Raw genomic sequence first — 12,373 nt, 5'->3', positions numbered from 1 at the left:
GGCTGGCTGGTTCCCCATCTCCATGTGCACTCCCTGGCTGGCAGTGCAGTGCAAGGGATGGCTAGCGCCTGCTGCTAGCGCCCAAAATGACTTCAGCTGATGGTATCTGTTTAATTAACCTACTAATGCCAGTTAAGTGTCTTTTCTGAGGATTACTGTTTTAACCTTAACAGTAAAATGTATCATTCTTCATTTGGCAAATTCTTAACTACATTTTAATTTATTAGCATTAGAAATGTGACTGAGGAATATAGAAAACTAAGCTTGAATGAATATTTTTATAACTTTCTAACACTGATTGGTGACAAGAAAAAGTGGAAAGATGGGTTGCTATCTATTAAAAGTTTAGCTCTGTGAGATTGAAAGCTGAAGAGTTCAGGATACTTGAACTCCTCCAAATGAAACTTCACCTTTATTTTAATGGTGTTTAAAGATTATTTCTCCTTTCTACTCTTAGCACCTTAGGAAGATCTTGCTTTTCTCTGTTTAGTTGTAAAAGGGGCTTCTGACTTCACACTGTGAGGAGAGGCACAGAGTGAAGTGTTCCTCAGTGTTCCAGTAATATGAATCATGCATTCTGCTCTAATAATATATTAATCTTTTCCTTTTTCTAATAGATGGAGAAGAGAAAACATATGGTGGGTGTGAGGGCCCTGATGCCATGTATGTGAAGTTGATATCCTCTGATGGTCATGAGTTCATTGTAAAAAGAGAGCATGCATTAACATCAGGAACAATAAAAGCAATGTTGAGTGGCCCAGGTAAGTGTGATACATTTTATATCTGCTTATAATTCAGTTTCTTATATTTGAGTGTTTTCATGTGTATTATGTACCGTACGAAAGTTTACCGAATAGTAACTTCTAGTCCAGACTTTTCTGTCGGATAGGGACTATGTCTTAAAATCTTCCAGCAACCCATAGCCAAAATAAACAGCAACAATCTGCAGCTTAGTATTCTCGTGGATATCCTGCCATTGGTAAATTTGAGAACCTGGAGTATGCACCAGGTGCATCCCACTCAGACACTGAGCTGTGAAGAAGGAAGGATAGTTAGACTGCATCTTGACTTACCCCATGGCTACTGCAGGATGAAGCAGGACAAGTCCACCCTTCTGATCCCAGCGTCGCTTTTTTTTTCAGACTACTAAAATAACTGCAAAGCACCTTCTATATAAAAAAAACAAAAAAAACCCATCAGGGTGAAAGTTTAACAAGTACACTGTTCTAGCTGTTGGACCTCAAATTCACTTGGTGATCTTGGAGATGTTAAGATTTCACAGGAGCAAAAAAGGATATTGCTTATATTACAAAGTAATATAGAAGCCTAGTGGTATTACTAACTTCAGCTTTCCCATGACATTGGATCATGATGTTGAAGGTAGGGTTAACGTTTTGCTGTAGGGCTAAGGGGATATCAAGTCAAAATGAATTTGTATTAAAACTGGAGAAGAATAAAAAACTGATCTGTGAATTGAAATTTGATAAAATTTTAGGGAGAAAAGGGAATTCAGCTATTTTTTTTTCTTGTGAATTATTTTTGGAGCATCTTCAAAATTCTCACTACTTTCCCTCTATTACTTTTGCCATTAAAGAAATAATCTGTAGTTACATAAGAGCCTCAGTAATACAACTAGCAAATCTGGGCCCTTCCTAGTTGAAGGTGCTCCAAAAATCAATCACAGAAGAAGAAAAGAAAGTACTGGGTATGCCCATGTTTGTTGCATCCAGGAAACAGAATTCAAGATAAGTCAGTTTCTAACACTTTTGAATTCTCCAATCTATCAAATTGATAAATAACAATAAAAATATACTTTTGAATGTCCCCCAAATTTTATATTCTGTGGAACATATTGAACAGGAGCATGACCCTGATGTGGTAAAAATTTCATTGCCATTTGGAAGAAGAAAACCTCTCAGTTGGTTTGGTCAAATATCACAAAAATCACTTGCATCTACAGTGCCCTTAAATAAAAATCTAAACTTAGACTTGAAAAAATCCAGAGATATATCCATTAAACTTATTTGCTTTAAATCTCTCTATGTCACTAATTTGTCCTTAATGTGAAACCTTCCTAGTTAGGCTACGTGGCTTAACATTACTTTAAATCTGCACTGTTTCCGACTTCCTCCCATGCTGTAAATTCAGGCTGGACTGTCCTAAGGATGTTTACACAGATGTAGCTGCCCAGACATTAATAAACATCTTGGTTTCAAAGCTGTAATGGCTCTGCAGGGATAACAGAAACTCTGTAGTGGGTAGGTGATGGGCAAACAACCTGGGTTAGCCTTGGTTCCTTATTTAATGAACATGTCCACTGTACACTAAATATGTCCAGCAGCATGGGACTTCCCTCACCATTGCAGCTAGGCTTGCTTACATTCGATAAAATACGCTTTCATTTTGAAACATTGTGGTGTCAACTTTTTTCCCTTTTTTTTCTTTATTTTATAGGACAGTTTGCAGAAAACGAAACAAATGAGGTGAATTTTAGAGAGATTCCATCCCATGTCTTATCCAAAGTATGCATGTATTTCACCTACAAGGTTCGCTACACTAACAGTTCGACGGAGATTCCTGAATTCCCAATTGCACCTGAAATTGCACTGGAACTTCTGATGGCTGCAAACTTCTTAGATTGTTAAATAAAATAAATTATAATAAAAATGTAAAACTTTTTTCAGTATTTAATACCCGTAGTTCAGTTAGTTCCTTTTTCAGATAGCATGTTGCGTGTGTGAGATTGAGAACTGTAAAGTTCGCTGCAGAGGCAGTTGCCTTCAGTCTTCTTGCATAGCAGTCATTCAAGTTGAAATTTGTTTTGCTGCTTACACACATACAGGCCTTTTCCCAAACCAAGACAAATAAAACAAATGTACCAGTTAGTAGATGGCTATGCCTTATCCTTTAGGTGTGGTAGAATTTTCTTTTAATGCAGTTATGAAATACATAGGCCAGTGCTTTGTAAAAGCTCATTCTAGCCTCGTGTGTAGATGTTTAGGGTTTTTAACTATTGAAATTTCTAAACATCTAAACTTGATCTCCTTACAGAGTAGTTGTCCTTTAGGATAGTTAAAACTGAAGTACATTAGCATTTGCATCTTAAACACCCACTTTCAAGGATTTGTAAACTGGCAAAAACATTCACTTTAGACTGCAAACTGACTATGTAGGGGAATTTTTTATGCTTTATTTTAACTTGGCTATGTTTTGGAAATGCAAAGAATATGATTGAGTTTTCTCATGTAACTTAATTCACCCCTTCCCTTCTATCCATTTAATGTTCAGGTCACAGTAGCTTTTAGAGAGAAAATATAAATAACCATGTTAGTTCTTAATGCAAACTCTCACTTTTGTGTGTATACTATTTTCTGTATAACATGTAAGGTTATTCATAATGTACTCTCACTTGACCTGATATTAGTTTTATATAATAGCTGACTATAGCTTTTTCCCACTGTTTGTGATAAGTCATGTAAACTCTGTATTTACTCTTGGTTTTATAGCCTTTAAACCATCCTAAAGGTGGCTGCCACAGAGGTAGTTCTCTTCCTTATCCTTTCCCTCTCCCATGCTTTCCCCTTACTTTCATAAGAAAAACTGAAAATTTGGAGAGACTTTTATTAGGAGAAAAGGGGCATTAAGTTATGTGTCAGACCTTTTTTTGTTTCCTTTTAAGATTTCCTAAATATCCAATATTTCCACGAACATGTTGAGCAAAAAGGATTGACAAGCTAGTTATATGAACGCTCAGTGGAACATATAATCATCCCTTGGTTTCTGTTGATAATTGCCTGTCGCATCCACTTTTCTCTCAGACCAAGTTTCCATAAGACAAACGCAGTGAACAGTATTACTATGAGTGACAGCCTGGAGACTTCTACTACAAAACCCTCTGTAGATGAGCGATATATGTAATTGGTAATGAGAGATGATAAAAGAGCCATCTATATCAGTTGTCATTGCTTCAGTTCTGAGAGAGAGGTGGCTCTGGTCTGTTGTGGAAATACCACAAATAGATGATGGGTTCTCTTATTAGTGTATTAACCAACTAATGGTGGCCTTAAGGGATCATGAAATCTTGTCATACCTGGTTGGCAAATACGTTTATAATTTTTTTTTTCCTGGATTAAAACTGAATGTGTACTATGCAGTTCGCTGCACACAAAGGAGTTTGACGTAAGTAGGTAGTAAATTGACCTAAGTATGAAATCAAATGTTTTTTCTGGGCTTAAATAAAAGTCATTGGACAAGCTGACATATGTCAGTATGGTGGTATATTACCTGACATTTACTCACATTTTTGGGCTCAGTTACCTACACAAGTTGGAGATGTTGAAGTGTGTTGGAAGACATTGTATGAAAGATTGTATTCTATTTTCCCAGCTCTGCTCAGTGCTACTAGTAGCTCATTTTCCAGAGCACTAAAACAAAAAATCTATTATGCTGCTTTTATTCAAGCCAGTAGAAAAATAACTCCAAAGATTCCAGTGATTTGTGATTTGGATATTTAGTGGTCGTACCCTCATTTCATTTTGAGGGGTCTTGAGTTGTTAAAGATAGAAAACTTAATTTGAGTAGCTTCAGGTTTAAAATGTTTTGAATTCAAGTGTATGCTAAGATTATTTTGACTTCATCAGGGGAAAAATTAATAAACTTTTTTTTTAAAGATGCCATTACAATAATTTGCGTTCTGTGACTGTACTTCAGTATAGTGTGATAAAATGGCTGTTGTGTTCCTGGATAACTATTCCATGTTCTGGATGTTGGTAAGAGACACTAAGCTGAAACTGAAGTGTCTTTGAACATTCACAAAACAGGATGGTGTCCTGGAATGCACTGCTTAAAACCCACCTGGTTAAGAAGCTGTTACAAATGTGGGGGAGGGGGGAAACCTAGTGCAACTTACTTCACAAAGAAATGGGTATGCTCTTAATACACAATTGGAAAGCTATCACACTTCCTGAGTTCTAAATAAATTTCAGAATGGAAAATTTCTAAAATTTGGTGTGTTTTGTTGGTTTGTGACTACTAACTTTGGAGCAGTTGTTCATACGTGAAATCAGTTTTCATAACTATACAGTAAACAAATTGTAAATATAAAATAGATACCTTGGTTGCAGGTGGGCGGAACATGCCAATCTTTTGTTCCCCTGATATTAAACATTTCTTATTCTCATAACAGAAGTACCCAACTAATAAGACTCATTTTTGTGACATTTCTAACCTTACTGGAAATTTTAATTGAAGCCTCTTAACATTGTTTGCTTTTTTCCCTTATGCTAGCCAAATTTGTAGATTGCTTTTATGCGTGTTTCTAACTATACCATAAGTAGAAGCATATGTTCTGATGTTTAGCCTGGTATAAATTTATGAATGGGAAACTTTGGGTATTTTTGTTGTGATTGCAACACATGGTTAACTTGTACACTTAAATATGTATCTATAGTCAATCATATTGAACATAAAACAGCCTAGTACAGAAAGAGATGCGTCTCCAAGCCATCGGAATTCCATTCAGCATGTTGAAGTTCTTATTTGGTTTTGAGATTTAAATCTGGTTCAAAAAGGGCATATACTTACAAGGCTTCATTACAAGTCAATATTTTCAGACTACTAAATGCTGAAATTGAATACAGCCAAAGTTCGAAGCATTAATTGTCTAGTGACAATTTGGTGGGTTTTGTATAGTACATTTTTATTTCTTGCAAAATTGTTAATGGGTAGTGACTGCTCCCTGTTTCTTCCTTATGTTGTTTGTAGTACCCATTAAGCTTAAAAAATGGTTTCCTCCCCCTTCCCAGCCCCTAAATAATTTTCTATGGCAAAGCAAAGCACAACAGTGTTGTGGGTCTTACACAGATATTGATTCTAGGTCTGTGGCATATTTTAAATCAACAACTGAAGGGAAGAAATATCCTAGCAACTTTTTATGTTAAAGTGAATCAGATTTGGGGCATAAATTAGTTGCCTCTGTAGTCTTACAACAGGTGAACCAAAGTTTTGCTGTTGGCAAACCTGCCACTCATGGTGGGGAAAAAAAGAGTTCAGCTTTTAGGAATTCTGTGAAAAATGGAACAACTATTGGAATTGGTTTTCTTTTTAAAAGAGCTACAGTGGTGATATGAAGAGCAAATACAAGTGCTGTGAACTTGGTGTTGCACATGAATGAAATGTATGCATCCTAGAACAGTAAAAAGTACTAGACTTTCTGATTCACTTGGGAGAAAAGTTTGCATGAGTGACCTAATTAGGGCAGCCAAAAAAGGAAAATACAACACAAGGACTCTTATACCTATTCAATAAAAAATCTTTTAAGTATTCTTCTAATGGGTCTAATTGTGTGGCATGAACTAAAACTTCCTAGTTCCTTAAATATGAAAATGTAGACAAGCAGTGAAGATTATATCATAGGTGAAAAATATTAGTTTTGGGGGGAAATGTGCGACTTGGCTGCATTCATTTAGTAATTTCTTTGATCATTTCTGCAAAGGGAATTCTGTTTGGATATAATGCAGCTAACTGTAGTAAATGTGATTTTAGCTTTTTCCTTTCAGGCAAGAATGGAATACTTCAACTTAAAAAAAAAAAAAAAAATCATTTGATGGGAAGGTCTGAGGGCAAAGCCATAACACACATTTTTGTAGCCTCATATGAGTGTGAGCCTGGGAATTAAAATTACTTTACCAAGTATGACTAATGCATCTTTTGTTTCCTGAAAGTACCAATTTGAATTCTTAACTTTGTAAGTTTAGTAATAAAATGTAACTTTAAAAATATCAAAATAAAATATGGTGTTTATGATAGTGCTGGCAAAGCTGGAATGTTAACATGCTGTCAAGTAGAAAATCAACATCTTGACGCAGTGGTAATTTTTTTCCCCTAAATAGCGCTATTTTGAAGCTAATAGGGATCTACAGATGTTTAAGGTAGGCCTTCGTCCATCTGGAGCTCAGCTTCTTACCAACCTTTAAGTTATGAGATTTTTGTTTAGTGATAACTCAACCAGAAGCTAATTTAAAGTAAACATTTTTAAATTATTACTTTGAATATCCTTTTCAATTCAAATTTAAAATTGCCTTTTCATATAATTGGTAGGAACACTTCCCCTTCTGCACAGGTAATATCACCAACTTCATGCATCTTTAATTGAATGCTTAATCACCACTATGTGGAGCTATAGGTAATAAATTACTAATCTTAGTTTGCAAAGTAAATTCTTCTGTTACTCTAACCAAATGTTAAAACAATAGTGACTTCTTCAGCTATCAACTTAGTAAGTATAAATATGTTGTCAGAAAAGGTCTGGGTTTTTTCATCTATTACAAACCAAGTTTTCTCTGAAGATTTCTGCCTGCTTTGTCATGTATGCTTTCAGCTGCTTTTTACTTTTTAAAACAATTTCCTGTAGAAATACTAGACTGAACTGGTTTTTTAAAATTTTCCAACCATGACACATCATCATTTTGAGTCTAGAAATAATCTTCAAAGTCAAGTGAAACTTGAAATATTTAATACAACATCTTTCATATTTTAAGTCAGTTTTGGACTTTAACCATGCAGTCTTTGAGAAGTACTTAGATTAGAAATAGTCATGAGATTATCAAATGAAACTAGCAGTACTTTCTATAGAATTTACAAGTTTAAGCTCTGTATGACTTGATCCCTTGCAAAAAGGTTATTTTTCAATGGAAGAACCTGGAATCAATCTCTCTCTCATGCACTCTACTCATACAGTTTTTCATTTGCTATAGCTTTTATACATTTGATTATGTTAATATTAAAATCTTCACAAAGTCTACAAAGCAGAGGAACCTGTACCTTTGCTGCCTAACTACCATAGGTTTTTTTTTAAAAGAAAATCTTAGTAGAAGTTTGGCATATCACAGGTAATTATGCACCTGTCATAGTTCAGCTTAATGTTACAGTAACACTATATATTTGTCAAATATTGCATCAAGCAATAAGATAATGTAACTTTTAAAAGTACCATAACCAAAGTATAAATTTAGGAATATTTCTCATTAGCTGTCTCCTATTCTGTTGCCCTAATTTAATTCTACTTCTCTTACTCCTTTATAACAAAGGAGGAGGTTTAGGGAATATTTTATATAGATGAATTTAGTTTGTTTTCCTTTTAGAGACCCTCCCCCACCCTTCCAGGAATATTCTTAATGCCTGTGTCAGTGTCCTTTTAAATTGGCAAACAGTGGTGGAGAGAAGAATTAGCACAATTCCTTTGTGAGTTATGCAGTCCTTACTTGTGAGACATGGTCACCTGGCACTGCAGATTATGGTTGCTATGCCACTAGACTAACAAAGGGAGATTAATGTGAATATACAATTAACTTCTCTGGGAGGAGTAGATAAGCAGTAAAACTAGATGCCTGTAAAGGACCTGGAACAAAAGAAAACAAGGTTCAATGTTGTTACAGTAGCATAAATGGCAAAGAGTCAGGCAGTATGACATGATACAGTTTAGGATATGGAAGAATGATGTAAGATATCTGGAATAGGTGGTTAAAATAGTAATTTTACAATGTTCAAAAACACTGTGGAGGAAGGTAGGCAGAAAGCAAAGTGAAAATTAAATGTGTTAAGAGAGCTAAAGCCATCCATCCTGCCAAAGTTTCTTAAGATTGTCTACATTTTCTGCCTAATGTTAAATGAATACTACACTATATATTGGAAACTAATGCTTGAAAACCATGTTTATAATAATTTTATTTTTAAATAAACTCTTGCAACTTGCTACATTCACCAGAACAAGTTCTACAATTGTATATAGTGGGCACTTCAGACTTAACATGGCTGTAACTAGGACTAGAACTGAATAAACAGCAGAAAACAGTTGCATGCAAATTGTCACTTAGATTCAACATTTGGCATTTTGTAAACTTTTGTAAACACAAAAGTTTTAACAGAAATGATTAAGAGCAGTGAAGCATCAGACTGTTTGAATATTTACCAAAAGAATCAAACAATATAGTTACAATCCACAAGATATCCCTCATTGGTTATTCTTAGTGCCCCTACACCTGCAACTCCTATTTTCACCATCACTTTGCACCAACTCACAGGACACTGGAGATGCTCTACAGGTACTGAGCCCTTGTGGTTCCTCCCTTGGCATGCTTGCACTGTGCTCTTCTGCATCAGACTAAAATCAGTAGAGTTGTCCCTTTTCTGAGAGAGCTGATTGACTCTAACTTACCACAGCTATTGATAATTCAAATCATAAAGGTGTTCCCTTTTGCAGGGTGGGTATGTATTAGAGAAGGGAGGGTTATATTGGCATTTACTACAGTTAAAGACCTTCCTTTCTATTATCTGTCATACAAAAGAAAATCTGATTTGCACACTGAGGTGTAGCAGCCTTGCACACACTTCTTATCATTTGACCTTGAGCTAGGTTTTCTGGAACACAGGATTAAAAAGTTAATTATAATGGATTCAAATAACTTTTGACTGTCATTACACTCTTGTTGGCTAATCATCAGTATGTTTATAACTAAGCACATGTCCATTGTCTAAACTTTAGTATTCTTGATATGCGTGGCATTTTGCATCAAGGAATACCTGTTAGAATAACATGTTAAGCTATTGGAACAGTAACAACAATTTGTATTTAATATTTTAATTACACAACTTAGTTCAAAAGTAGTATAGCAAACTGAATTCTGTCAATTCCACCTGGAGGTGTTTGTATCAATCACTTCAATGTAACACATATCACCTGGAATTATGATCTTGTCAAATTTTATCTCACAAAAGTTAGTGGAATCTGACAGCATGTAGATAAAAGACCTTCAGGTAAAATGTAGGTAGCCAGAGCCATCAGTCTGACTTCAACAGCAGCATCAGAGCAACACACGTTTGCACTAGCTGTGTATGTGATTTAATGTGCTTTTGGAAGCATTAGAGTTTTATCATCAGGGTTGGTGGGGCATTACCATGAGCTGGTTCATGCTGTGTTTAGAAGAAGATGATGCACAGGAGTTAAAAGAAACTGAGCTAGAAATTGAAAGAACTGAGGGGCATCTTTATATTTCCTTTAATGTAAAGATGTTTCTAGATATCTTCAAGGCCCCCATCCCCCCCACCTTTTTAGTCTTGCTTTTAGTAGGTTATTGGTTCCTTCCATAGTCAAGTTTAAATATACTTACTTTTTCCCTGCTGCCTGTAAACATGTAAAATCAGTGAATGTTGTCCCTTTTGAGACAGTAAGTATGCTAGTGAATCAGCTGTCTTAGTTCAAATCACAAAGGTGTTCCCTTTCATGCCCCTGCCCCTGTTTTCCCTATTTTCAAAATCTGGGAAACTATGCAAATACATAACAAGGATATTATTAATGTCCAGTACTCAAGAATGAGAACATCAGTGCAGAAACCATTTTAAGGTATCCAGGTTGTAGCCATATTGGTCAAGAGGCAACAGGAATCAACTTATGGTACAGGTGACACTTTTTTTTTTGCAAAAATCTAGTTTATTAGAATAACTATTTAATTGCAAGCTTTTGGGCACAAGCACACCCCTTTAGGTACAGGAGAAGACTGTAAAAGTTCTTCCAGGTAGAAATGAAAGTTCATATTTCATGGGAGAGTGCTAAAATCTTGTATTTGGCACAGTTCATTTTATGCAGGTGAGGCATAACCATTTTAATTCATTAATTAACAGCACAAAAACCTCCCAGGATTGTGCTACTGCTCTAGAAGGGGCAGAGTGGGTTTCGCTCCTCTACCATGGCTGTGTGGTAAAGTGAGGTAGCTAGCTATGCTAGCATGAAGTTGGGTATAATGTAGAGCAGGGCACCCCTTTCAGACCTAGCAGGTGTTGCATGTATTACAGCGTTGTGAATTGTGCAATAAATGTCCTGTGCCACCCATCCAGCTACTTTCCCATGTGATGTATATTGGGGAGCCAGCTACAAACATGATCTCGATTTAATGCAGAGCCAATGAAGTAGCCAGTTCCCTCTGAAAACTTACGCCTCCCCAGAACCAGTCAGTCTCTAACCTGGAAGATGTTACTTTAATTATGCAAGGGCGACCCAGAGGCTTATTGCAGACCCAGACCAGCCGCACATTAGAGACCTCTGTGGCAGGATGCATCGCCCCTGGGATCACTGCTCAACTCCCTTCACCTGTTTGCTGCAGCCTGGATCCAGAGGACAGTCCAGGCCAGGCCATGCAGCCCACGCAGCAAAGCAAACCCCCTTGCACAAGCCATGAAGAAGAGGCAGCTGTCGAGGGAGGGCCCCCTACACTGCCCCCCTCCTTCCAGGGCTTCGGCTAACGCGCTCCGCGGGCCGCTCCTTATACACTGCGCAATACGGTAAGGCGAGGTCTGGCTCCTCGGAAGACAGGTCCCACTGTAACTCAATGCACGCGGGGCTCTGGTCGCCACGACGCATGCGCGGTGCCCGGGCCGCGGCCCACGTGACCCGGCAGCGCTGCGTCTGTAGCGGTCGGGCCGGCTGCGCAGAGGGGAGGGGGCGGATCCAATATGGCGTCCATGCAGGTGAGGAGCCTGCGGCGGTGCCGGCTGGGGGGCCCGCGGGGCGGGGCTGGGCCGGGCCGCTGGAGCTCACCGCGGTCTGGGGGCTGGCGTGGCTGGCGATTGGTGGCGGGGGGGTAGAGGTCGTTCCCGGGGGCACCTCCTGGTCCGCGGGGTCGGCGGGCGGGCACGAGGGCGCGGCCGCGGGGCCGGGCTGGGGGCAACTGGGAGCGCCCGGTGAAGCGGGGCCCTGCGCGCTGTGGGGGCCTCGCCCCGCCCCCCGTTGGGCTGGGCTGGGCTGAGCCCCGCTGCCTCGGCCGGTCCTTCCGCGGCCTGGGTGGTGACAGCGGAGGCGGTGGCGGGGCTGGGCGGTTCGGTGGCTGCTTCCCACAGCTTCCCCGCCCGTCCCTGCTAGGCGCCGGCCTGCAGGCTTCTTGTCTTTCCTTTCCAAAGTCCTCCCTTAACCCCGAAAACAAATGCCCACACTTCCTCTCCCTACCTGGAGCCGTCTTCTCAGTTGGCTGGCTTAGGCTTTCTCAAGGTTGTCCAGTGAAGCTCCTTCCACGTAAAGCCTTTGCCCTGGCTCCTGGGACCCCCCCCCCCATCCCGGGGAGGGGAAGTGCAAACCAGATCAGGAGTAACAGGAGCTAAGTGCCCCAACCTTAAACTGGGGGTGTTGGGGAAACCATCGTCAAGTTTTGCTGTGGAGAGCTCTCCGCAGGAAAGAGGTAGAAACCTTCAGGTCTTTTGAGTCATTTCAGATGAAAGGGGGCAGAGAACTTGAACACGTGGCACAGAATATTCCCAATTTAGCAATGCCCCAAGCAATCCAGTAGACTGAGAGAGAGGCTCGTCAATCTTTTGTTTCCAATTTCTT

At 38.9% G+C, this 12,373-nt stretch overlaps 2 protein-coding genes and 1 long non-coding RNA gene across 4 annotated transcripts in view; 2 read left to right on the top strand and 1 right to left on the bottom strand.

Moving 5' to 3' along the window:
- ELOC (elongin C) overlaps nucleotides 1–4,669 on the top strand; it is a 20,775-nt gene extending 16,106 nt beyond the window's left edge. Inside the window, exons 3-4 of the mRNA XM_090040190.1 lie at nucleotides 618–761; nucleotides 2,455–4,669. Coding sequence (XP_089896316.1) covers nucleotides 618–761; nucleotides 2,455–2,645 — 335 coding nt within the window. The 3' untranslated portion in view covers nucleotides 2,646–4,669. The remainder of the gene's footprint in view (nucleotides 1–617; nucleotides 762–2,454) is intronic.
- LOC149869351 (uncharacterized) overlaps nucleotides 1–12,373 on the bottom strand; it is a 16,238-nt gene extending 3,865 nt beyond the window's left edge. The window contains exons 1-2 of the long non-coding RNA XR_016441458.1: nucleotides 11,996–12,373; nucleotides 1,074–1,169 (exon numbers count right to left, since the gene is read on the bottom strand). This is a non-coding gene — a long non-coding RNA (uncharacterized LOC149869351). The remainder of the gene's footprint in view (nucleotides 1–1,073; nucleotides 1,170–11,995) is intronic.
- The window catches only part of UBE2W (ubiquitin conjugating enzyme E2 W), a 58,474-nt gene continuing 57,412 nt past the window's right edge, over nucleotides 11,312–12,373 (top strand). The window contains exon 1 of one of the 2 annotated variants that reach the window (XM_090040186.1): nucleotides 11,312–11,520. Coding sequence is in view for 1 of the 2 variants with exons in the window: in XM_090040184.1 (XP_089896310.1) it covers nucleotides 11,506–11,520 (15 nt within the window). In the remaining variant the exon portion in view is untranslated. The remainder of the gene's footprint in view (nucleotides 11,521–12,373) is intronic. The other variant, XM_090040184.1, reaches the window with a different exon arrangement.

This window comes from Crocodylus siamensis, chromosome 3, assembly GCF_052110815.1.
Source record: "Crocodylus siamensis isolate JL-2025a chromosome 3, ASM5211081v1, whole genome shotgun sequence".
NCBI lineage: Eukaryota > Metazoa > Chordata > Crocodylia > Crocodylidae > Crocodylus > Crocodylus siamensis.
The sequence above is the reverse complement of the archived record's forward strand: the minus strand, read 5'-3'. Positions and strand labels throughout refer to the sequence as shown.